Source organism: Lathamus discolor, chromosome 3 (assembly GCF_037157495.1).
Source record: "Lathamus discolor isolate bLatDis1 chromosome 3, bLatDis1.hap1, whole genome shotgun sequence".
NCBI classification, from domain to species: Eukaryota; Metazoa; Chordata; class Aves; order Psittaciformes; family Psittacidae; genus Lathamus; species Lathamus discolor.
The window spans coordinates 46,222,693-46,246,412 of record NC_088886.1 but is presented as its reverse complement, the minus strand read 5'-3'; the positions used below and the strand labels follow the sequence as shown (position 1 = coordinate 46,246,412).

Here is a 23,720-nt window from a genome sequence, read left to right as displayed (position 1 = left end):
TCCCTTTTGAATCAATATTAAGCTTTACCTTATCAATAACATAAGTTAACTGCGGGAAAGATAGAAGAAAAGAAAGGTAAAATAGTTAACTACCTGAATGTAGTCGACTGGATTCTTTCCTTCTCCCTCTTCAGAAACTAGTGCTTTGCCTTGCTCTCTCAGGTATGAGCTCATGCACTCACACATTGTCTTCAGACCATTTGGCACACGGCTAAACAACTTGTACATACAAGCAAGGTCTGGAAACAAGGATAAGATATTATGCAGGACACTCTGTCTGTTATACTTCTGTAACCGACTCATAGAAAACACCGCAATAAAAGTTCAGCCACTTGAGCCACAAAGTATCCCCAAAACAGCTCAGGCACTAGAAATCTTCTTTCCTTCACTCCTGACAACATGATGACCACAGCAGTCACAAATTCAACCCAAAGACTGCATTCAGTTATTCTAGGTTGTCTGTAGCAAGGAATGTGTTATTGCTGATACCCAGGCCAGCAGAAGTCAATGTTTGTACTAAAGGATAGCACACTTCAAGATTCAGTATTATTATGTTTTCCAGTGGTATGCAAGAAAGTAGCTTCCAAGACTAAGAGTCAAATACTGTATTAAAAGTTGTTTGCTAAGGTAAAGCAAATAGATGCTTGTTTCTGTATTAAAAGGAAAAACTGGTAAAAATTTGAGTTTAATTAATATTTGTCTTCAAGTCAGCCATATAATTTTACACTATTTTGTTTCATCAGTCTAAAATCATGAGAAGTTAGGTTAAACATGACTTTCCAAAAGAGAATCATCCTCGTGCATTTATGTGAGATCTTGTCTTCACAATGCAACAAGTATTTTCTCTCAAGTATTTAACTAAATCAAACCAAGGTTATAAAAGTTAAACTAATCCCTCTATCTTAAAAATACCCTTCAATATCCTTGTACCTTTGCCCTGAAGGCTATCTTAACTAGATATTAAAGAAAAAAAGAAAAGTTAAATATAGTATCATCACTTTCCTTTTCAATATAGCAATTCTTTTTTCTTCCAGCCAAGTAATTTGCTCACTCTGTCACTCTATCACTTTGTGAAGCTGCTTTAACGAACAAAGGCCATTAATCTAAGCAGCAAGTCTGTTCCCCATTCTCAGGGCTTCAGCGTGAGCACCAGTTTCTAAATATAGACACTACAATCACTCTCTTCATTATGCTGCTTTAGAAACTTGTGCTCTATTTTTTTCCATAGTAACTTTCATTCAGTCATTCTGTCCCACATTAACCTCTGTCAGGAAAACCAAACCAAGCCAAACCCTTCTTTTTCAACCACTTCAATAAGCTGCTTCATACCCTTTAAAAACAGCCAACTTTTTCTCTGCAGCAAAGCCCCTTCCCCAAGAATTGGTCCCACAATACTTCTATTAAGTCATTTACACTAGTACTTTTTAAATAACTGCCTATGGGCCAAAAAACTTCCATGCATTTTGACAGCTGCAGACTAGAGGAATGAAAGTAATAAAATGGCTCATGGAAAACCGGTAACAAAGACTATTACCATAAATCTGTATTTTTCTTAAGAGATACCTGACTTACCAAAAAAGTACCTGTGTCTGGTACTAAATAGAAACAGGTTATACATATGGGCTGTGTTTTAAGAGCCCCCCAAGTCCCTGATGTAAGATTCTCAGATATTTGCAAAACAGAGCCACCGAAGTGTTTTTACAGTTACACAGGAACACAACTTTTAAGTTTTACTTATCCTAATTTTAAAAGCAATAAGAAGTATCGTATTTCTGTCTCACACATGATGCAGTCTTACCTTCTGTCTTCCCATTTTTCAGCATATGAACAAGCCCAGAGTTCTCCATTTCCACTATAGTTTTCATATGCTTCGAAATAAGCTCCCTCTCAACAACTTTCACAATTGGTTCTTCTGTTGATTTATCCAGACAGTGCATCACCCGTTCTATTTCTTCATTAATTCTAGCTTCTACTTTCTTTATATATACAGAAGCACTGTTTTCAGCTAAAAATTTCTGACTTTCCATCTGTGATTAACACAAATTAATACTTTAGACTTCTTTTTAAAAGAGGAAAAGGAAATGTACTATTTATTTCAGATCAGCATTTATAAACAAGTTGAAATCAAACAGCATGCCCAAGAAATGAGATCATCATACCCCCAAGATTTACATGCATGTTTATCAAAAAATAAAGGTTCTATTACTTTGTGTTGCATACACAAGGGGGTACATGCAATATGAATGTAGTATTTTTCATAATAAAACAACCTAAGCCAACTTAGCTTCCAGTTACCAACTACAGTTTTAGCTACATCTCTGAAGAAAACAGAAGGATGGGGAGAGGGAAAAGGCAAAAATTCCTTTCAAATACTAGTTCATAGCATATTTATGAGTTGTGAGGATCAACAATTCTCATTCTCATTAGTGACAATGCTGAGAACATTATTCCATGTCAAACTGTTTTTATCTATACTGGTCAGCATAGTCTTTCAGAGAAAAGATAACTTTTTCCAAAGCAGAGCTAAAAAATAAAGCTTAAATAAAAGTAATCATGTTCATTGCGGGGGGGGGGTTTACACTAGATGACCTCTGAAGGCCCCTTCCAAGCTATTCTATGATTCTCTTCATTTTATGCAGCACCAAAGAAAAACAGAGTATAACGACTTCTAAATCGTTGCGTAACATATGTTTCTGATTTTCAAATAAATATGGAGATCAGAGGATATGACAGTAGATTCTGCATAAGAACTGGGAATCTGACAGATCATCTTATCTAGATACCTTTTAACATGCTTTTACAATTTCTATCAGTTCCCAACAATAGATGAGCATGATCACATGCAACCACCATTCAACTGGCTTTTTTCTCCAAAACTATCTCACAAAAAATCCTCAGGAAATATTTAAAATGTGTTATTCGGTAGCTGGTCAACAAATGGACAGCCATTTGGATTAATTTAACTCCTCCACTCACTTCATTTTATTACAAAAAAACGAATCCACAAATATAGAAACCATGAAGGAAACAAAGCTTCCTCAAAGGCAGTCTGGCAGGTAGTCTCCCCTCTCAATTCCCAGCCTGAAACAGTTTGAACCTTTCATGCCACTAGTGTTTCAAAAAGACCGTGGCGGCAATGCAGGGATAGACTAAGTTGCATGAAATAGCCCAAAGCAGGCACAAGATTGGCATGATAATTACTTTACACGTTATTGGCACATGTAGGTCTGAACTATGTTCAAATTATGGTAATTCTATAAAATTTGTGTTACTTTTTCCAAAGTTTGTTATTTTTTTTCTCATTTCGCTTAATGGCGATGGACATACTTCGATGGACATACTTACAAGCAGCAATTACTTAAAGTACAACCCATTCTCACAATTCCAGGAAGTATTAATGACATTCCAAACAATATTACAACATTGCTGTACCTGAAAAAATTCTGCAGACATTTCCAAAAATGGAGCCTCAAAGTCTTCTTCATAGACTGACCTTCCTTCAAGACCTAGAATCATTAACATCTGGCAAGCATTTCTTATTGCGCCTCTGCCAAAAAGTAAGTTGTTAACAACTTGAGAAATCTACATGCTTGTAAGACAGAGTACATAGCAGAATAACAACTCAGAATAAAATACAAACTTCAGTCAAATACAATAAGAGAAAGGCCATCCTAAATCTGGCTGGTACATGACAGGATTTCAAGAACATTACAGGGAACAAGACTGGCTGTTTTTGTTCTAAACTAAGAAGCTGACAATATTCATTAAATATTTTAAACACTAGGAAGCAAGTCTCAAGTTTTATTAACTTGGAAAACTATTAAGTATATTTCAACACACAAGAAAATAACAAAAATATTACTTCAAAGAAAACTGCACACATAGGTTGGAATTGAGCAATTCAAAACAGTTGGAAGGTACTGTGCAAGGTTCAGGGATTCAGGTTGGTTGAAAAAAACCCCCAACCAAATCAAAAAACCCAAAAACCCAAACCCCACAACACACAAAAAAAGCCAATCCCAAACAAGCCACAAAATGAAAACGTATCAGCAAATTAAATATTTGGTTAGGCATAGAAACACATCAATAAAATGTGAAAACAAAAGAACTGCATCCAGGAAAAAGTTCCACTTTCTGGCAGTAGGGGACAATACACAGCTGTTGCCAAGGAGTATTTTTCTCTTCATAAATAGTGTGTTGGGCAATCTCAGTCCCAGAACTGCAGCCAAAGTAGCATGGAGTTTATATATCTCCACACCCAACAGCTGCTCTGAAACTAGAGAAGCACAAGAAAACTTGCAAATTCAAGTTGCAGTATCTGCAGTGTGTGGCATAAAACTTCACATCTACTAAGCTGGCTGGAGAACACAAGAACAGATTTGAGAGCTCAGAGATGCAAGTCAACTACCAAAACTAGATGGGTGAAAACATGAGTAAGAAATATGAAGGAAAAAAACCAAACCAAAAAACAACCAAAAAACCCCACCCCAAAACCAAATCCACAACAAAAGTAATACCAACCTCCCCCTCTGCCCAAAACACATACACAAAAAAACAGGTACAAGAAAACTAAACCATCTCTCAATACAGAGGAGATAGAGGGCAGCAAGAGGCAGAGAACTGTCAAAACTCAAGCTTTATAGCCAAATGCTCTGGCACAAGGCAGTAATGGAGAGATTTAATTAAAGTTTTAATAAAAAACACAATATAAGTATTAAAAAAAAATGTATTCACAAGCTTCTCTATTTACCATTACGCTAAACCTTAAATGTACAAAGAAATACATTATTCCAGATTCCAAAAAAAATTTTACTTGCCATCAGGAATGCAGCTTTAAGAAATTATTTATTTGTGTACGTTCATGATTCACTCTTAAAAAAAATGACAGGCATTATTTACAACAAACGACAGTCACTTACAAATATCTTACCTGTCTACAACTTCTCCTTTCCTTTCCCTTGCAATCATATCCAGCAGTGTTTGCCGCAGGTGATCCCTAATGCAGCCGTAGCGTACAACTTGATCTCGAAAAATAATCAAGCCCAAATTGTAGACATTCTCCACATTATTTTGTTGCACATACACACGGTCCTACAAAGCAAACATACAGGAATCAAATTAAAAATTCAGTACACACATGCTATTCAATAGCAAGAGATTGGCCATATTCCCACTGTAGAAAGGACCAAATTAATCTTCTCTCCTTTTGCCATAAAATGAAATTATGAATACCCTCAAATTCAAAATCAGTCCCATTTTCCAAAACTTCACTTACACAGAAAGTCTACTGTGCTGAATGCTGTACACACAGTATTTATGACTAAAGCATGCCAGGACCATCTACAACCTTGACACTTTTTAGTTTGTGGACAGGGGAATCTCCAAACACTGACAAAATTCATGGCACAGCCTGAAAGTATCACAGAATCATCGAACGAGAGAATGGTTTTGGTTGGAAAGGACCTTAAAGACCATCTAGTTCCAACCCCCTGCCACAAAAACAGGGACACCTTCCACTAGACCAGGTTGCTCAAAGCCCCATTCAACCCGACCTTGAACACTGCCAGGGACAGGGCAGCCACAACTTTTCTGCAAAGCCTGTGCCAATGCCTCATTACCCTCACAGTAAAGAGCTTCTTGCTAACGTCTAATCTAAATCTACCCTCTTTCAGTTTAAAGCCATTCCCTTTTGTCCTGTCACTACAGGCCCTTGAGAAAAGTCTCCCCACATTTCTTGCAGGCCCCTTTAGGTACTGAAAGGCTACTCTGAGGTCTCCTCAGAGCCTTCTCTTCTCCAGGCTGAACTAGCCCAACTTTCAGCCTGCCTTCATAGAAGAGGTACTCCGGCCCTCTGATCATCTTCATAGCCTCCTCTGGACTTACTCAAGCAGGTCCATGTCTGTCTTGTGTTGGAGGCCCCAGAGCTGAACACAGTACTCCAGGTGGGGTGGTTTTAGTTATCTACTCGAGAGATTTTACCTTTATTTATTCGCTGTGTACTTTATTATCTATTATTTACCTACTCAAACCACTTCCATCCATCCCTTTTTGTTCTTTGAGAAAAAATAATTCACTTTCACCATTTCCCGTGCATCTTCCTACCACTCCCTTTCAGGCAGAAAGTTCCCCCTCAATATTCAGTGAAATTTCCTGAAATAGCATCATTAAATGAGCAAAAGAAAAAGTAAAGCCAAAATGAGAACAGTTACAGTCAAAATGTTTATTAATTGTTACTGTAAAATGGTACATAAGGACTTCTGCTGTACCCCTCCGCCAAAAAATCACTTTTGTTCAACTCGAGCAAGTATCTTGAAACTATCTTGTTTCCTTAAGATCTCACACATACACCCCACCCCGCACTCAAAAAAAAAAAAAAAAAGGCAGCAAAGAATGAACAATTTTTGTGTGTCTATATGGGTTTAAATTCTATCTCCCTATATAATCTTAGCATATAGAAACAATCAAGCTTCTCATCTGCTACCCCTATACCATCTACATTTACAAATTGAGAATGGTCCTCAGAACAGTGTTCCAAGTCTGTATAGCCCAAAAACCATTATCCAGACTGGACTGAGACACTGCTGAGCAGACACCCTGAGTTTCTTACTGCTACTTGCAGAAATGTTCCAAAAATTGGTCTCCCCTTTTCTATTCCTCTTTCCCAACTTAACAACTCTCTAGAAAAGGTAAATTATTAATAAAGTTAGCAGCAGACAGAAAATCAGTGTATTCACTTAAAATCCAGTAGTGCTGTACCAGGTAAGCCCATTTAAAACAACATTAAGAACAGAAATTTTGTTTTACGAACTATTCCTGAGATGAACAACGATTACTTTTTCATTTCTGTCAGGACATAATCCATTCTTCTAACGTAATAGCTTGGGTAATTACTAAAAATACTGCTTTACTACCACTTAAGCCTCAGGATGATGATATCAGAGAAAGTTAAGGGGTTTGTACAACTCACAAATCTGTGATAAGGTCTTCTGAATATTTATACAGCTATAAAAAGACAACAAAACACATTCTATGAAGGATGGAGGTCAATATTTTAAATTGAGTATAAAGATGTTTGAAATAGATTATAAAGATTGGCTTCTCCACTAGTTCCATCAATTCTTAAGTGCTTTACCACACTCAGAATTAAAGTGTAAAGTTACTCAAACACCTAGAGAACAGAACTATTAAAAAATATTATGCTCCAGAGTATTAAAAAAAATTACAGATTTTAAGTTTTTATAAATTCTGCAACTAGAAAAAAATCCCAAATAACAACCCATAAGGAACGGACACCACACCCTTACTACTGTAGCAGCTGAATTTACATGGCAAAATTATTCATATACTAATTATATGCCAGATTGCCAGTTGATGACCAAAGGAAATCAAAATGCGGTGTTCATGACTGATTTCCTACTCACTCCTTTCAGACATGCAGCACTTCATTTAAATGAAAAACCAAAATTGGAACAAGTCAGATATGCCTACTCTGTGGCTCATGAAGCAAGCTCAGTTCTGCCTCAAAGCAAAAAGTTTAGTAATTGCTCTAATGAAGTCAGTTTAGTAATACATAGTAGTCTAGATCTCTGGAATACATTATCCTATTTTTTTCTGTTATTTAGAAAGAGAGTTATTTATTTCACTCCCTTATTCACACATTTGCGTCAAGAACAGAAGGAAATAAGACTCTAAATAAAGACAATCTTAAAGTACACTTTCAAAGAGATTAAAGAGAAAAATTAAAAAGTAGTGTCTAATATACTATATAACTGGAGAATATATACATTATTATCAAAGAATATTCAAGCTTCTGAAGAACAGGCAGCAGGGTATCAAAATGAATCAAAGCCATGGCCCTGACTCATCTGCACACCTTCTGTTGTGGCACTCCTAAATGTTGCCACTATGAAATAGTAACTGCACTAGAAACTTGTTTCAATGTAACAGCAACACCTCTTTAGAACGCCAGACCACTCTACAATACCCCAATCACAGTAGCAGCATTAATGTTTCTGATACTGCTGATTTGCTCTTGGTAACAGAGCACTTTTACTGTTTACTGGAAGCTCTCCCAGCCTAAGAAAGAGTAGTCTTAGAGACAGGAAGCCCCATTTGTGAACAGGTTTGACTGACAAGGTTACATCCTACTGAACAGCAATCACTTCCTGCAGGGAGAAGCAGCAGGTACTTAAAGGTACGAGTTAACTCTCAGGAGACAAGGGTGGAGTTTCAGACAGCAATTATTCATGAACTACAATGCTGCTTACACTGCAGAATAATTCTGAACTCAAGCCAAGCTACCTACTGTTAAGTATCACCAGCCACATTTTGCCCATCTCTGCATAGATGCACCTGGATGATGTAGCCTTCAGACACCGTTGTGTGTTTGTGTGTGTATATATATATATATATATATATATATATATATACACACACATAGAGAGAGAGAGAGAGAGAGAGAGAGAGAGAGAGAGAGCGCAAGGTCCTTTGATCTTAGTTCTCAAAATAAGAACAACACTTCTCCTTACTACCTTGTGCATAAGCCATGAACAACAAGAGTCATATGCCCTAAGGTCAAAACTCACATTGCAGATCTGTCAGTGCCAGCTAAAATCAAGACACCGGCTTTGTGCACTGCACAGGCAAGAAGAGCATGCTCTGCCCTCTGCAAAACACACAGCTGTGTTCATAAGAGTAATTGTTCACTTCTGACACTGCTTAACTGGCACTACCCACATGCCTATAATGCAGCCAGGGGTGTGACTGCTCTGCTTGCATATCTGGAACTGCTTTAAATTTAGCAAGTACAAATAGTAAAGAAGGGACACCACAGAATCCAGTTTAGCCCAGTTTCCCCAAGACATTCCAAAAACACTCACACTTACACAGCTTGAAAAGAAGACCAAACAACTGAACCTCCACTGCTCCTGTTACATACAGTAGCTAAATAAAAACTACTTTAAGTATGCTTACCTATGCTGCAGCCAAAAGTGAGACTGAGTTTCAGATATGCCCAAGTGCAGTACACGACTTCACTACTTCAACATGTCTTAGTACACGGCTTGACTCGCTGAAGACGCTACTTAGGACATGACTTCACTGCTTTGGTACCTCACTGCTTGCTACACAGCGCCATGAACTTACAGAGAATACTACATCTATTCTGGCACTGATTCCTGTAGCCTAAATATGTAAAACAGAAGGAGGAGAGCTAGTGCACATACCCTACAGAATACAGTGGAACCATGCAAACTTCAACTGTAGAAACTGGAATGTTTCAAGAAAGCTGGATTTGGCTTTATTGCGCAATTCAAGGCTGCAAAACCTTACAGTGGAAGTGCAACAGACCTGAAACCAAGCAGACTTTTGCCAGAGAGTAACCATGACACAAGAGAAGATAATATGCTTAAAAATGCTATAGGGCAAGCTTTACGAGTGTCTTGCAGAAGATGTTGTGCATGTAAAACAAAATCCTGCCACAAACCCCAGACAGCACGTATCGTAACAATGCACAAACCCCGGTGTACAAAACATATACCTTTCTAAAAAAAGTCTATTTGAATTAGTTTTAATTTAGAAGTGGCAAAATTAAACAGAGTGAAGATTAAGGCAAAAAGGTATTTGTTTTGACTTAGATCATATAGGAGCTAATGGGTGAAAATAAGCTTAAAAACATACATGGCATTAAACCAGATATAGTTTAAAATGTACTCTCTTACAATCACTAGGCTGAAGAATGTAAGATCAGAATTCAAGAGGATGCTAAATGCTCACCAACGTCAGACTGTGGTTTGCTGGGTACCAATGGGTACGTTTCCTGAAATCAATGGGTAAGTAATTAGGACAGCCTACAGGATACGAGGAGAAGGACTGGGTTATCTTTTATTTAGAAACATTATATAATTGAGTATACTTCTGGTGGAACACAAGCATATCAATTAACAATGCCTGGTGACTGAGTTTACAGTGTTTGGTTTTCTTAAGATAAAATACTTTAAATGTAAATTATATTAGCCGCACTCGAATAAAAAATTATAAACAACATCTGACAAGCGTATCACTATAAAACTACATCTGATTCAGACTCAAAGTAATAAAAAAGATCAAATCATTCCTTATTTTATGAAGTTCTTGAAAATTGTTTCTTTGAAGAGCAGTCAGGTCTCATCTTTGACAGATGTTCCTTGCTTTATAATTCTGTGATACTAGCAGCTTTCTCAAGCTTTTTGAACGAATACATACTAAGACTAGAAGTTTCCTGCTCTTAGTCTCTTTCCAATGAGCAGAATCACCTTTGACTCAAGAGGATACCCCAGTGACAAAGCTGAAACTTCAGATTTTTGAGACTAGTCTTGTTTTAAACCATAACTTGTACTTTAACACGTAAAAAAAAAAGTTTTCTAATGACAATTATGCACTTGAAGTCACAGAAAAGAGGGAGTCTGCCCATTCTATCAGTTCCTTGCGTTAGACAGTTCTATCTAATAAAGATCCAATTTATAATCACAAACCCCATGTTACATTATGTTTAACAGACATCAGTGCTCCTAAAGTTTGACAGCTTTATGCAAACATTCTGAAATAATTTACTATATTTTTACTTTTACACTACACATTTTATTGTGGATGCCTCTTTTCCGTTTCTTTGGGTCTCATTTTGGTACAAGTCTACAAGAGGCAAATAATTAGCCAAGTAGAGGCCTCAACCGCACACCCACTTGAAACTAGGAACTGTCAAACAGCTCATGAAAGACTATATATTCAGGTTCCTTTGTTTTTTATTCTGTTCTGAATCTAAATTGTAACATGGTGAAGTCCGATTTGTGCTTGCACAAATGTTGCAGGTCTCCATCTTCTGGAATTTCAATGGCAAAAGAGAAGACTGTCCTAACTGCACGCGCAAGCTTCAAACAAAAGTGAAGACGTTGCTCTCCTGAGCACAAAATATACTTAAGAAATAGCTCTCATCTCCCCCCAAAAGTGCTAACTGAAGCATGTAACCCTTCCCCAAAGGGAAGGCTTTGTCCTCAATATTCTGGTCCATACACAAAAAAAAATCCAAATCAAACAGGAATAGCTGATAAGACAGCTTTCTCTAACCCTGCCTGAAGGGTCAAAGATTTACTGAATTCAAGAGCAACAGATAATATTGCATTATCCTCCCTGACCACCTACATACCTTGGAGCATCCAGCACTTTCTGTACTGAAATAATACCTAGTATATGGCTAAAACATATCAGTTTTATGCATATGGCTAAAACATAATCAGCTACTCCCTTAAAAAGCTCCAAATTCCATGTCTTCGTGTTTCTGAAAATTCACCACTAGCTTTGGTGAACATTATCCTAATAGTCAGCTACTCTTGACTTTGTCCAGATACACCTAGCAGCAACTGATTCGGATTTGTCCCGTAGAGGACATATTAGTGATTCCAGGATTTCTCATAGTGAAAAATCACACATCTTCAAAATAAAACTTTCTCAATCTTTCTTTTTCCAAGATAAGATACACAGACCATTAACTATCACTGAAGCCATGTTGTCCGGTCCTCTGTCTTTAGATATGTGGTCTTTTCCCAACTTAAAAAAATCCCAAAACGCAACTACCCAAACACAACACCCAAACAAAACCACTCCTCCCTCCAAAAACCCCACCAAAACCAAACTCCATAGCACAAAAGCCAATAAATCCATTAACGAAAAAAAAAAAAAATTAAATTTTAAACTATGTGGCTTCAACAATTACTCTTTCAAATTCCTCAGCTTTTAGTAGCTTTCTAACCAAGCGGGATTTCACAGCTAATACAAAGAAGTTCAATGTAATAGCATGAGAACTTTAAGAGCTACAAGATCTTAACATCAGCTGTTCAGCAAGTAAGAGTACAATCTCAGACCACCTCCTCTTTTTTTTTGACAAATAAAAAGAAAGCATTACCTGACCTTCACTGTCTAACACTGCATGAAGTGCTACCTTCAGCATGACACTTCGGAAAACAAGATTTTACATAAAACCAAACAAACCACAGTATTTCAACACATATTTCTTTTCCTTCCTGAAGGTAAAGCCTTTGGCTAGAAGCTATGCAAAAATACACTCTACTGCATCCTCCGAACATGCACTGGCAATTTAAACATACACCAACTACCTAAAGCATAACACAATCCAGACACAAAATTCTAAAGCACTCTCTCTCAAAAAAGGCCTTTTCTATTAGCTATTAAGCAAGGAATGCTTTTCTTTTTTCTTTCAGAACTAAAAACTATGTATAATGCTTAATACTGTACCCAAGCTGTAGATGAATATCAAAGGATTAAATTAAAATTCAACATTCACGGACACAGACTGTACCTAAGCAAAGTTACCCTTTTCAAACCCTTAATCTTAAAGAACAACTGTATTGTAAGTTTCAGGACACTTTACACCATACTTCCCACAGTAAGAAAGCACCACATGCAAATAACATCTATAACCTGCCAGAATGGGTCTGACATTTTTTAAAAACCGTGAATTCCAACCACTTTTCAGATGCATTTTTCAAGTGATAATGAGAACCTGAAAGGAGAATCCAATTATAATTTATCACACACCTGTAATAAGTCTTGCATGCACATAGCAAATTCAAAACAAGGAACAGACAGCAGTCTTGGGAACAAGACCGGTAAGGATGCCTTGGTTTTTTACCCCTGCAGCTCATCTGCTCATTTTTGACAAGAGACAGTTTACTGCATCAAGTTAAAGGTGTGAAAAAGCAGAATACCCACCATATACATCAGAATGTCTCTAATCATCACCATTGCTGTTTGATGATCATTCCATGCTTGATTTAGTGTTTGTAGAAAGTTGTTATTCAAGGAGTTTAAAACATCTTCTCGCACCTGAAGCAAAAAAAAAAAAAGCAGCACAGTGTCATAAACCCAAGTAAGTTCCTCCTGCACCACCTGTATTTCAACAAGCTTTGCTTGAAAAAGAAAAAGAAAAGAAAAAGAAAATCTTGCTCCTCTAAGAACTTGAATATTCCAAACAAGTTCTTTTATTTCCTGGAGGCTGACCATCCCTACTTTGTACTTCACTTCTGTGGAAAAATAAAACTTCACACAAGTAAGAAAAAACAGGCTTAGAAACAAGAGTAACAAAATAAACCTGGATATTACAGTTCAAAGGAATGCCTGGAATTTCTAACGGTAAAAATATTTTCTACAACTCCTCAAATGTTTCATTTCCTGTGCTATAGTGTTTCCATTAATGTTAACGTTACTATCACAAGTAACCTCAGATTATTGGGTAGTACTGGTTGATGTTAAAACAGAAGTACAGGTGGAAAACTGGCCATGATGACATTTAGAAAGACTTGCTGAGATAGCATAAAGTTACAGCAAACAACAGTTCTGAAAGGAAATAATCACTTGGTAAAGAACAGACTCTTACACTAATAGTCCATAATTGCCAACAAGAAGACTCCATACTACAAACTAAAGTCATCATTTTACAAATGTATATGTTAGTTGATTCATTTGTCCCGTCAATTTCAGGCTTTATTCTTTTTGCCACTACTACTCCTCACTCATAAAAATAGAGAACATTCAGTTCTACATTTTGATTTTCACGCAGTAGGCACATACAACAGTGCTCAAGCTTTAAACACATGTAAAAGAGAAACCTGAGGGAATGTTAAAAAAAAATGATTCCAGAGTTTAAGTGTGTCAACTGACTTCTGACACAACTTGCCAAATACATCCTGTCTTTTTTGTAACGCAACAGAACATCTTTTTACATTTACAGATTTGCATTTATACTTGTGTGATATATTACAGAGCATTCAAAGAGCAAAACAAAACACACATGACAAGAAGCCACAAGCTGCACCAACATCAGACACAACCATCTGACAGGCTTCATTCTGTCATTTAATTTTTACAATGTTATTAGGCAAACAACAGTCTGCCACACTACTACATATACTCCATAAACTTAGATGAACCAGAAACATAGCATAGCATACCACACAAACACAATGGTCTCCTCTGGAGAAGCTGTGGAAACTTATCCCTGTAATATTCATATTTTCATTGAATCTAGGTAATACAGATATGTTTGTAGGCTGTTCAAAGCTCTGCAAAATCTTCAAACACCTACTCCCAAGACCTGAGCAAGGCCCCTCCTCCTTACTTTTGGAAAACACAGTATGAAGTTGTAAGTCACAGCACTATTCCTTATGATAGTGATTATCATTTAACCTTGGGTTTCCCGGGGGTGTGCTCTTGTCATCCAATCTATGGAGGTTTTAGCTAAAATGTAAATACGCATTAAAAACTTCACCAACTGTACTTGTAAAGAGTGTGCAAAATCTTCCAAAAGAGAAACAAGCATGGCATAGTTGCTTTCACTTCTTTAGTCAATATGGAAAAACACTGGAAACATTATTTGGTAGATCACCCACACTACTAAAATTTACCAAACCAAAACTAAACACCTGTGTAGTTTACAAGCACTGATAACCAGGGTAGGGATTTTTTTTAGACAACACAGAGGCAGCATGTCCTTGTAACACATCCATCACAATAATCCTACTGGACCAGCCAGTGCCAAATCACACACCAAATTGTAGCAAAAGGGGGTGGTTGCCACCAGGTAGCAATGACTACAAGCTTCCAAATAGACAGAGGAATGCAGAAATCTGTGCCTCCTCTGCTCCAAATAGTATGCCATGTGGCTCTATGGAAATATATATTAAATCCAGGAACGGGTGCAGTACAACAAAACTACTCTAAAAGTCTCTCTGTGAATCTTCTCAGTGACATTCTCCCACATTTACTTTAAGGTGCAGACAGGTTTGGGAAGCTTTCTTTCAGTTGCTACAAAAGTCAACCAGATTATTTCTTACAATAGCTGTGTAGTTAATGAGCACTGAACACACTCCTTCTATGGACCATGAAAAAAGAAATAGGACAGGAAAACTAGTATAACACACAAAACATCTTAGCCATGCAAAGGTACAGTCAAACCCCCTGGTGGAATAAATGACTTGTAATTAAAAACCCCTGGAAATCCACACTCTTCTACAGAGAAGGAAGCCCTTCCTTCAGAAACAGAGCTGCTACTCTTCCAAAGCCTTAGAAAATTTGAATCCCAAAGCATTTTTTATCAGCAGAGTGCTACTTTCAACTATCTGAGCTCGTAGTGATTTCTATGACAATCTTTGCAGCTACGCAGTAAACTGGCAGGCACATCCAGCTTAAAAAGGACTGTTCATGTACAGTCTCAAAAATAAACAACTTCATAACATACATAAGGTCATGTTCTATTTGCAAGAATGAAATCTGGTACATAACTTCAGGCTCAACTCTTAGGGAAATATAGCATCCTCCCCCGCCAATCTCTGAAGAATTGGCATAAGCTTTCAATACCTTTAAATAACTCTCTACTAAATGTACACAAAGCAGACTTATGGCCTTATATTTTTTCTCTTACAGTGCGTAGCCTGACACAGCAACACAAATAGTTTAATTATGTAATTTCCACTACTGTAAGGACAGCCAGAACCTCTTGTGTGCAGCAGCAGTATAGAACAGCACTTGCTGAATCAAGGCCTCAAAGTCTCAGAACTTCTATTAACAGAGTTTCCTCATCTTCTACAAATGTCCAAGTGGTGCAAAAACCAGTATTCTAAAAATCTTACCGTCCCAACAGATTAACTTTACCAGAAACATCTGTTCACCCCTGCAGATGCTATCCTTTTGCTGAAAGGAAAAAAAAAAAAAACCAACCAACCACAACTGAAGAATATTGATGATTCTAAATTACATTCACTACCTGGGAATTCTCTCACATCCTTTTGCCCTCCATAAAACTGCAGACCTGCACAAGACCATCTTAAAACATCATTAAGGAAAGATAAAGGCAGATAACACTTCATACACTGTCATTCAGGCTTACAGTAGACTGTAATGATCACTAATCAATTTGTCTCCTACACAACTCCTCATGCCATTCCTCCCTATTTCATAGATATCTTTTCAAACTCTAAAGGGAGCTTGAAATTACTTCCGATCTTCTTTCTCCCCTTCCTTCTGCAACAGCACTGTAGCAAACTTTAAAGCTTGCCAAGGATTCCAGACATAACTTTGCAAGCCCCAGAGCAGAAACACTTTCTTCACTCTAAATCTTCTGCACCAATACAATTCCTTCTACACTTAACACAATGACTGGCTTCATACCCTCCTTACCAAAGGAGTTTCTTGCACGCCTGCCTTCACTACTATGAAATTGCATGCACTGTTGCTACTGAACTCTAACAGCTGCAAGAGCAATGACCACCATGTTGTAATGCATTCTGGTCATGTCAGCCACAGAAAGTAACACAAATGCCTTGTAAGACTTCTTGATCTTACTGAACATGAGAACATCCAAAGCACCTCTGCCTGTTCAGTAATGCTCTAGTACCTCCTCAAACCAGCACATTTCAGTTCGTTTAAGTTTAGAAGAGTCTCCTACACCTCAGTCTGACACACACGCTGCACAGAAAAACCAACCAAACTGTACTGGGCCTGGCAAACAAACCAATCAATTCCTTTGTCTCACACACACAGAGCATGCACGATATGTTGCATATCACAGGTTTAGATTTCACTGGACTATGAAGTGTTTGTAAAAACTAAGGGAACTTTAAAAATATTATCCTGCAAACTTTTTAACTTGAAGTTTTTTTTATTCCCACACAAGTGATGCTGTTTATCATCAAGTGGTTTAGAGAGCTGCAAACTAAGCTTTGTGTGTTTATTTTTTTTTTTTTTAAACACTTTTACAACATTTGAGTAAAAGAGTAACAGTCTAGGCCTGAGAAATATGAAGGAAGAGTGTCCACATCAAGCTACAGGATTGCCGAAGGACAAGAAGGGGAGGAATCAATGAAGCACCAACTGCACAAGAATTAAATGTCTAAATTAAGATGAAAGGTTTCAGCACTTCTTATTCCACACTATTTTAAAATTCAGTTATAAATGTACTATAATAATGATGTAAATACACAGGCAAAGACAAGGTTTAGCTTGTCCTTACTCTGTAGTAAAGCCAAGGTAGTTCAAGACCGCTGACTCCTGTCAATGATGCACAGTAAACTACTTGGCTTACTACTTAACTTCATCAAGCAGCCAGAACCTGGTAACTGCAACTACAAGCCATTAGGGTCTGCATGTTCAAAACCAAGCATATCTTTCAGTAACTTGCTTGTGTGCTTGTATCTTGTACAGATCATGCTGGCACCTATCATTTTACATTAAACAGGCTGTAAAGATAATACACAGTATTATGTTGTTTTCTTGTTCAGAAGTTAAGTAATTTTCTTCTTTAAAGTGTTTGGTTTCTTTCTAATAAAGAGCAAGCTGAGCAAGCACAACTTTCATCTAGCAATTAAATAAGCATAAAAATATCTTTTAACTGTGCCACACCAAAAATGATTATTTTTCTTTCCAAGTCTGAAAACTATTTGTAAAAATTTATGAACAAATACATTGTCTCTACGTAGTCTTTTACATTACATTTAATCAACCAGCATGACTGACATACTACAGGCATGTAAATTTTTTTGTAGGAAGATAACCAGCAGCTGTGGATAGCAAATTACAATTATGCTTCAAGGATTCTAGCAATTCAAAATTCGGTTTGGCTCCTCAGATATACTTCCTGAACTGAATGTAGCCCTTTCCTAAAATCTATTCATGTTGCACATTTTCATTTTAATAAAAAAGTTAAGAGATTTCATGAACAACACTTCAGTTGGCAAAATCCCCCTCTTCTAAACTCTAGCATCCACCACTGATTCTCTGAATTGAAGATTACAAAGACTTGTGATGAGAGCATTTATTATTAATTAGCTACTTAACATTTAACAGAGAACTACTTTTGCAAAGGCACTGAAAATTCAAGATTCCTCTAAAACTGCTGTTACGCAAGCGTGAGGTTAAACAAAAACTTTCTCTTTTACAAGTACTAATGGCACAATCATAAGATGCTGTTATAGAACTGATCCTATTTCTTAATAAACAATGCACTATTTTTCCCATACCTCCATCTGTAACTGCCTCAATTTTCTTAAGCTAACCACCAAAAGGAGTAGCTTTGAGCCTACAGAAGTTATCTATTTTTCAGAGCTTTTTGACAGAGGTCAATTTTTATTTTTGTTTAATCTTTCCCTGGGATTATTTCATTTATAGGTTGGCATCATCAGACATATGGACAAATTAACCTTTTAAGCTTTACAGCATTTCACTACTAAAATTCAGTAGTTAGCATTTTTATTTAGAAAATAAAAAAAAAAAACCAAACTTCTGATCATCTATTTTATGTTACCTGCACACACAGATATAATTTGATTAATCATATTAAAGATTAGAAAAGTAGATGACTAGAGAAGATGCTCTGGATTTTTTTAAGCATCAGATACAATAGCATTAAATTGTCATTTTTTTCCTATGCTGGTATCTGTGCAACCTCTCAGCCAGTGCAGTGACACAACAAACTCAAAGGATCTTCTGCTCTTTTGTCAGCTTGCCCCATCAGCCCTTCAGAATAACTAGTTTTGCACATGGGTAGTTTTTAACATGTAGAATAGCTAAGAACAGAGATAAGAATCTCTCCTCTAATTAAACTAGGATAAACTTAAAGCCTAGGAAGAACAAAAGGTTAGTGTCATGATTAAGTATAGACTTTAAACATGGCCATATACAAGAACAAGCCACAAAAAGCCTCAGCCATTTGCCACATTTTATATGAATAGCACAGATTATGAATGCACAGATGATGAAAACAGAACTGTTTGAGAGCCACAGATGTGCTACAAGTATAGAGAAGAGCCATTAGCTACTTCATACAGGATGTTTCATCTCATGCAAACAATTAAAAAGCCCCATATGAAAAGCAATTTAGACTATACTTGTCTGGACCACACTTTTAAAAACTAAGATTTTAGAAGAAATAATACACTTCTGTGCCACAGCAGTAACTCCAGTTAGAACAAGAAACTCCCCATTATTTAGACATTAACCTCCCAACCACGTTCTGTGTATCAGCCTGCAGTGATCATTCAACACACATGACTTTCCTTTCCAAATACTGTAATAACAGAATAGATACTCCATCTGGACCCATAGCCATCGTCAGGGATCAAAGAGGGGACATTCACCTCTTTTCAGAGAGAAAAATGGATATTACCAGCTATGGATATTACCACAGAGTAAGGCACCTTCCCTACACTTAGGATCCTATTACCACGAAATATTACCTAGACTCCTAAAAAATGAGTTTTAAACTTTTTTCAGTGACATATTATTAGTCAACCCTAACCATTCCTTACAAAGACTGATTCAAGACAAGATGTATCATCTGAGAAAAGAGCTCTTCACAACTTCAGAAACAAGAAATTTCTGCATATCATTTTGACCAAATTACATGTTCTGAAAAGGCTAAAATGATAGAATGCAGACTATTCAGGACTTTTCATTGTTGCCACGCTGATGTTTTTGTACATTGCCTACCCCCTCTTCAAACCCTGTAATCCTAGCACAACTCTCATTAACTTATAAATTAGTCCATTAGCCCATAACAAACATGTTCTTACACTGGTTTTTATTTTGCTCCACAGACTGAAAAAAAACCCACAAAAAACCCCAAAACCAAAACCAAACAAGCAAAAAAACCTGACTAGAAAACAAAACAAAATTTGTTCTGAGAAAGTCACAAAATTCAACCAAAAGGCCACAAACCATTTCTTAAAAATTCCCAACTCTCAACAGTAATGCCTCAGCTTAAGTTGTTTCCTACTATACACTTTCAAATACTTGATATGATCTGACCTCCATCAGTAAAAAAGTATCAGTATTACAGCAAAAAGTATCTGGAATATGAAGTCATTTAAGCTTGATGTTAGCGCTAAGCTACCATTTTTGAGGACTGCAATACCATTTCAACACAAGGCAACATAATAATATAATCACAGAATTGTAGAATTAAGTTCTGGTTTTGTCATTTAAGTACCTATTTAGAATCCTTTTGTATAAGACACTTTGATTTTAATTCATAAAATTACATACCTTGTTTATTAGATGCTCAGTGACCACTTCTCTTAGTCCAGTGTAGAGCTTTTCTCCATGTTTATGCAATACCATTGTATATGCATTCCTATACAGCTCCTCAAAACTGAGACCGCTATTGTTCTTACGCTGGATTTCTTGGATTGCATTTTTTAGAAGATCCCAAATACTGTTCACATATTTCTCATCCATAGTCATCTGTAAAAACAGAACAATACAGTATCATTTAGACTCAAGAAAGATCACTACAGAAAGTTATCTCTGGAAACTGTAACCCCAGTGCTTCTGCCACATTTTGTTGATTCCATTATCACAAGTTTCTCAAAATTTATCAGAAGAAAAACTATTTATGAAACTCATGGGGATTTCAAGAAATAGTTATCAAAATAATAATTTGCAAAAGTTTAATGCTTTTCTACTTCAGACCTGCAAATCCACAGAACCCAACTCCAGAGCCTGTGCAGGTGGGAAGGCAGGTAATCACAGACATGATTTCCTCCCCTACACTTTCTCTTCAGTGTTGACAATGACTGTCCTCGTAGTTTCGCCCCATACTAACATGCTGCTTGGCAGCTCATAAATCATAATGCAACACTGCTCTGCTTAACCAGACCCCAAATCAACCTGTACAATAGAAGATAATAATCTCCGACACAGAGTTAGCAAACTTACTTAGTCATCTTTGTTTGAGCTAACTAGGTATTCTTTATTTACAGCAATGTACTAATGGCCAAAGAATTACATGCCTACAATATTGTGCCCTATAATTTAAGTACTTAAGAGGTGTTGAAATACCCCACAAATGTCCAGAATTAACAACTGTATTGAACATATTTCCATTGCACAGATGTGGCTAAGTAACTTGCTACAGGATATGCATCAAGTGGTTAGGAGAATATGCATCTGCTTGGTCTGTTATTCAGACACTATATACTTTAGTAGATATTTCACATAAAGCTACAACAATAAAGAAGAAATCAGAGAATGAGAGAAACTCTTACAAGAAATAGTATCAATATAACAGCAAAACATCTTTTGAAATTTACTATCTAGCACTTAGCGTGAATCAGTTTACAACTGTGTTTTACTAATGCAAGGTGCTTCAAAATATGATGCTTTATAGATAAAGCAGCATCTGGGATAGCAAGCAAGAGTAGCAACAAAATATCAGATGTCAGTATTGCTTAAAGTTTGCAATTGAGCCAATTGGAAAAAAAAACCACCAACAAAACAAAAAAACCCACACCAAAAAACAAAGACATTTTAATTGAACAAAATTTAAAATGCAGGGTTCAAAGTTAAGTTTGGTTTACTTCATACAAAAACAGAACTGATCTAGCATTTTACATCTAATGAAAAAGGCTCAAGAGGAAAAAAAAACACTATTCCCAGAATTACTGTGAAGAAAGAAAATATCCTTGAGTCTACAAATATTGTCAAAGCAGCCTTGAAAACAGAAGCTGTAAGTAGTAAAAGTGTAAAGGTATGACATTACAGAAGAAACTCATGACCAGTCCTGGTATACTTCTCCCCCACTTTCCGCCCAAAACCCACTAAGCGAGTAGAGGAAGGACACAAGAGTGGATTTGCCAGTGTTTGTAATAAAACATAATGATTGGCAGAACTTCTTTTCAGTAAAAGGACATTTTTATGTGCAATTTCAAAACGTCAATTTTTCTAGGTATTAGAAACAGAAGTACAGCTCATAATAAGGATAGGCCATCACTGCATTGGGAGGCAATGGGCTGCTGAACAAAATCAAAACAAGCTGCATCCTCCTTTTTTTTTTTTTTTTTTTTTAGTTTTGGTTAAATACAAATATTTTAATAATAAAAATAATCATACGGCTACTTTTCCCACTCTCCTGATACCAGAACTACTAGCCTGTATGTAATCAAACTGAATCAAGCATATAACTTAAGAGGTATGTCACTATATACCTAAACCAACCAACCAAATCACAAACCCACTGAAAAAAATCTTAGCTCCCTATCTCCAAAAACCAAAACCTCAAAGTAACAGAGAAACTGGGGAATGTCATCCTCCCCACTTTTCGCTTATCTTGCTATGTGTAATATTTAAAGGTCAGTTATTTCCTTTTTAATTTACATTTGCTACATTGGTGCCTCTTCAGGGAAATTATTTTCTAAAGCCTTCCTGAACAAGCAATTTTACAAGAACTGATACTGAAGACAACCATTTAGAATTGCCCACAGCAATCCAAGTAGAAAGCTTTCCAGCTTTCCTAAAAAAAAAAAAAAAAAAAAGAGAAAAAAAGAAAAAGAAAGAAAAAGAAAAAAAAAAAAGAAAAAGAAAAAAGGGTTTGATTTTAAATAAAGTATGGACTTAAACCAACACTTCCCAATGCCATTTTCTCCCTTTGTGAATCAAAAATCTCCCAGCCAACATGACAACCTTTTTATCTCAACTGCAATTTAATTGCCCACTGTATTAAAAAAAAAAAAAAGTGTGACCTGTATAAAACAAGCAAATCACCAGACACTAGTCTGAAGAGGTATTTGCAGTGCTGCTTTTATTTTTACTGGGTTGGTCAGCCAGTAAACATTTCTGTACCTCACAGATAAGCACATCTAATTACTGGGATCTGTTCAAGATCTTTAACATCTAATAACTGGGATCTGTTCAAGAAAAAGCCAAATAAGTGAACTCTTTAATCCTCCTACTTTCAATCCAAATGCTTTTTTTAAAAAATAAACAAAAATCAAGGAATGATTGTAACATCATTTGCTCCAAACTGACTGAACATAAATGCAAACCCAGCTTTCTGCCCCTTAACAATTAACACACCATGAGCCGCTTTGGAAACGCAAGAGAGATTTGTAAAAGGTAATTTTAAAGGGTACACGTGTCCATGGGATAAATATACAGAAATGTCTGAAATAGTATTATAAACTTATCTTACTACCTTTTAAGAGTAAGTGTGAAGGACTCTGCTTCTCAATGCGGCTTCCTATTCTGCTACTGACTTCAAATTAGCATCTGTGAGGCTTTGTGGGAACAGGTTTGCTAAAGTTCTAAGATACTAAGTTAGAAGAGCATTATCTTCTAAAAAAGACCTAGCTTGTTTGCAGGAATGTTTTCTAACAAAGCAAGGACTCCTAATGCTTTAAATAACTCAATTATATCGGACAGTAAGTCACTGCAGTAAAGCTTTAGCAGAAGTTTACTATTTCCTCTCCACTGCTGAAGAGTTGTTTAGCTTTCGAACAGAAAAGGCCTTCCTGTATCATTTACCCTCAAAGATATGTAAGAATCACAGTGATTAAATCTACCCTTGGAGTATTTAACTCACAGGTTCATGTTTCTTCACCTCCCTTCCTTAAGTCAGGCTTGTATGCAGATTAAAAAAAAAAAAAAAAAAACACAAAAAAGAACTAAAAAGCCAAACACAAAACCCCCACAAACAACTGAGCAATAAAGTTTGTGATGCTTTTAGAACAATTTGGCATCTTTCAGAATTCTGTACAAAAGCATCTCTAAAATCACTATTAGAGAACTGTGATTCTAATCGCCCAGTCTGGTCCAGGACTGAAGATTTATGCAACTCTCTAGTTCCCTATCAACAACAAAGCCTTTAAGCGATCCACAAATATGAATACAGGATCAGAATCCAG

At 36.5% G+C, this 23,720-nt stretch overlaps 1 protein-coding gene across 1 annotated transcript in view; it reads right to left on the bottom strand.

Moving 5' to 3' along the window:
• CUL3 (cullin 3) overlaps positions 1-23,720 on the bottom strand; it is a 58,710-nt gene that overhangs the window by 18,695 nt on the left and 16,295 nt on the right. Inside the window, exons 2-7 of the mRNA XM_065675005.1 lie at positions 20,086-20,283; positions 12,763-12,876; positions 4,931-5,091; positions 3,433-3,547; positions 1,799-2,027; positions 94-239 (exon numbers count right to left, since the gene is read on the bottom strand). Of these exons, the coding sequence (XP_065531077.1) occupies positions 94-239; positions 1,799-2,027; positions 3,433-3,547; positions 4,931-5,091; positions 12,763-12,876; positions 20,086-20,283 (963 nt within the window). The remainder of the gene's footprint in view (positions 1-93; positions 240-1,798; positions 2,028-3,432; positions 3,548-4,930; positions 5,092-12,762; positions 12,877-20,085; positions 20,284-23,720) is intronic.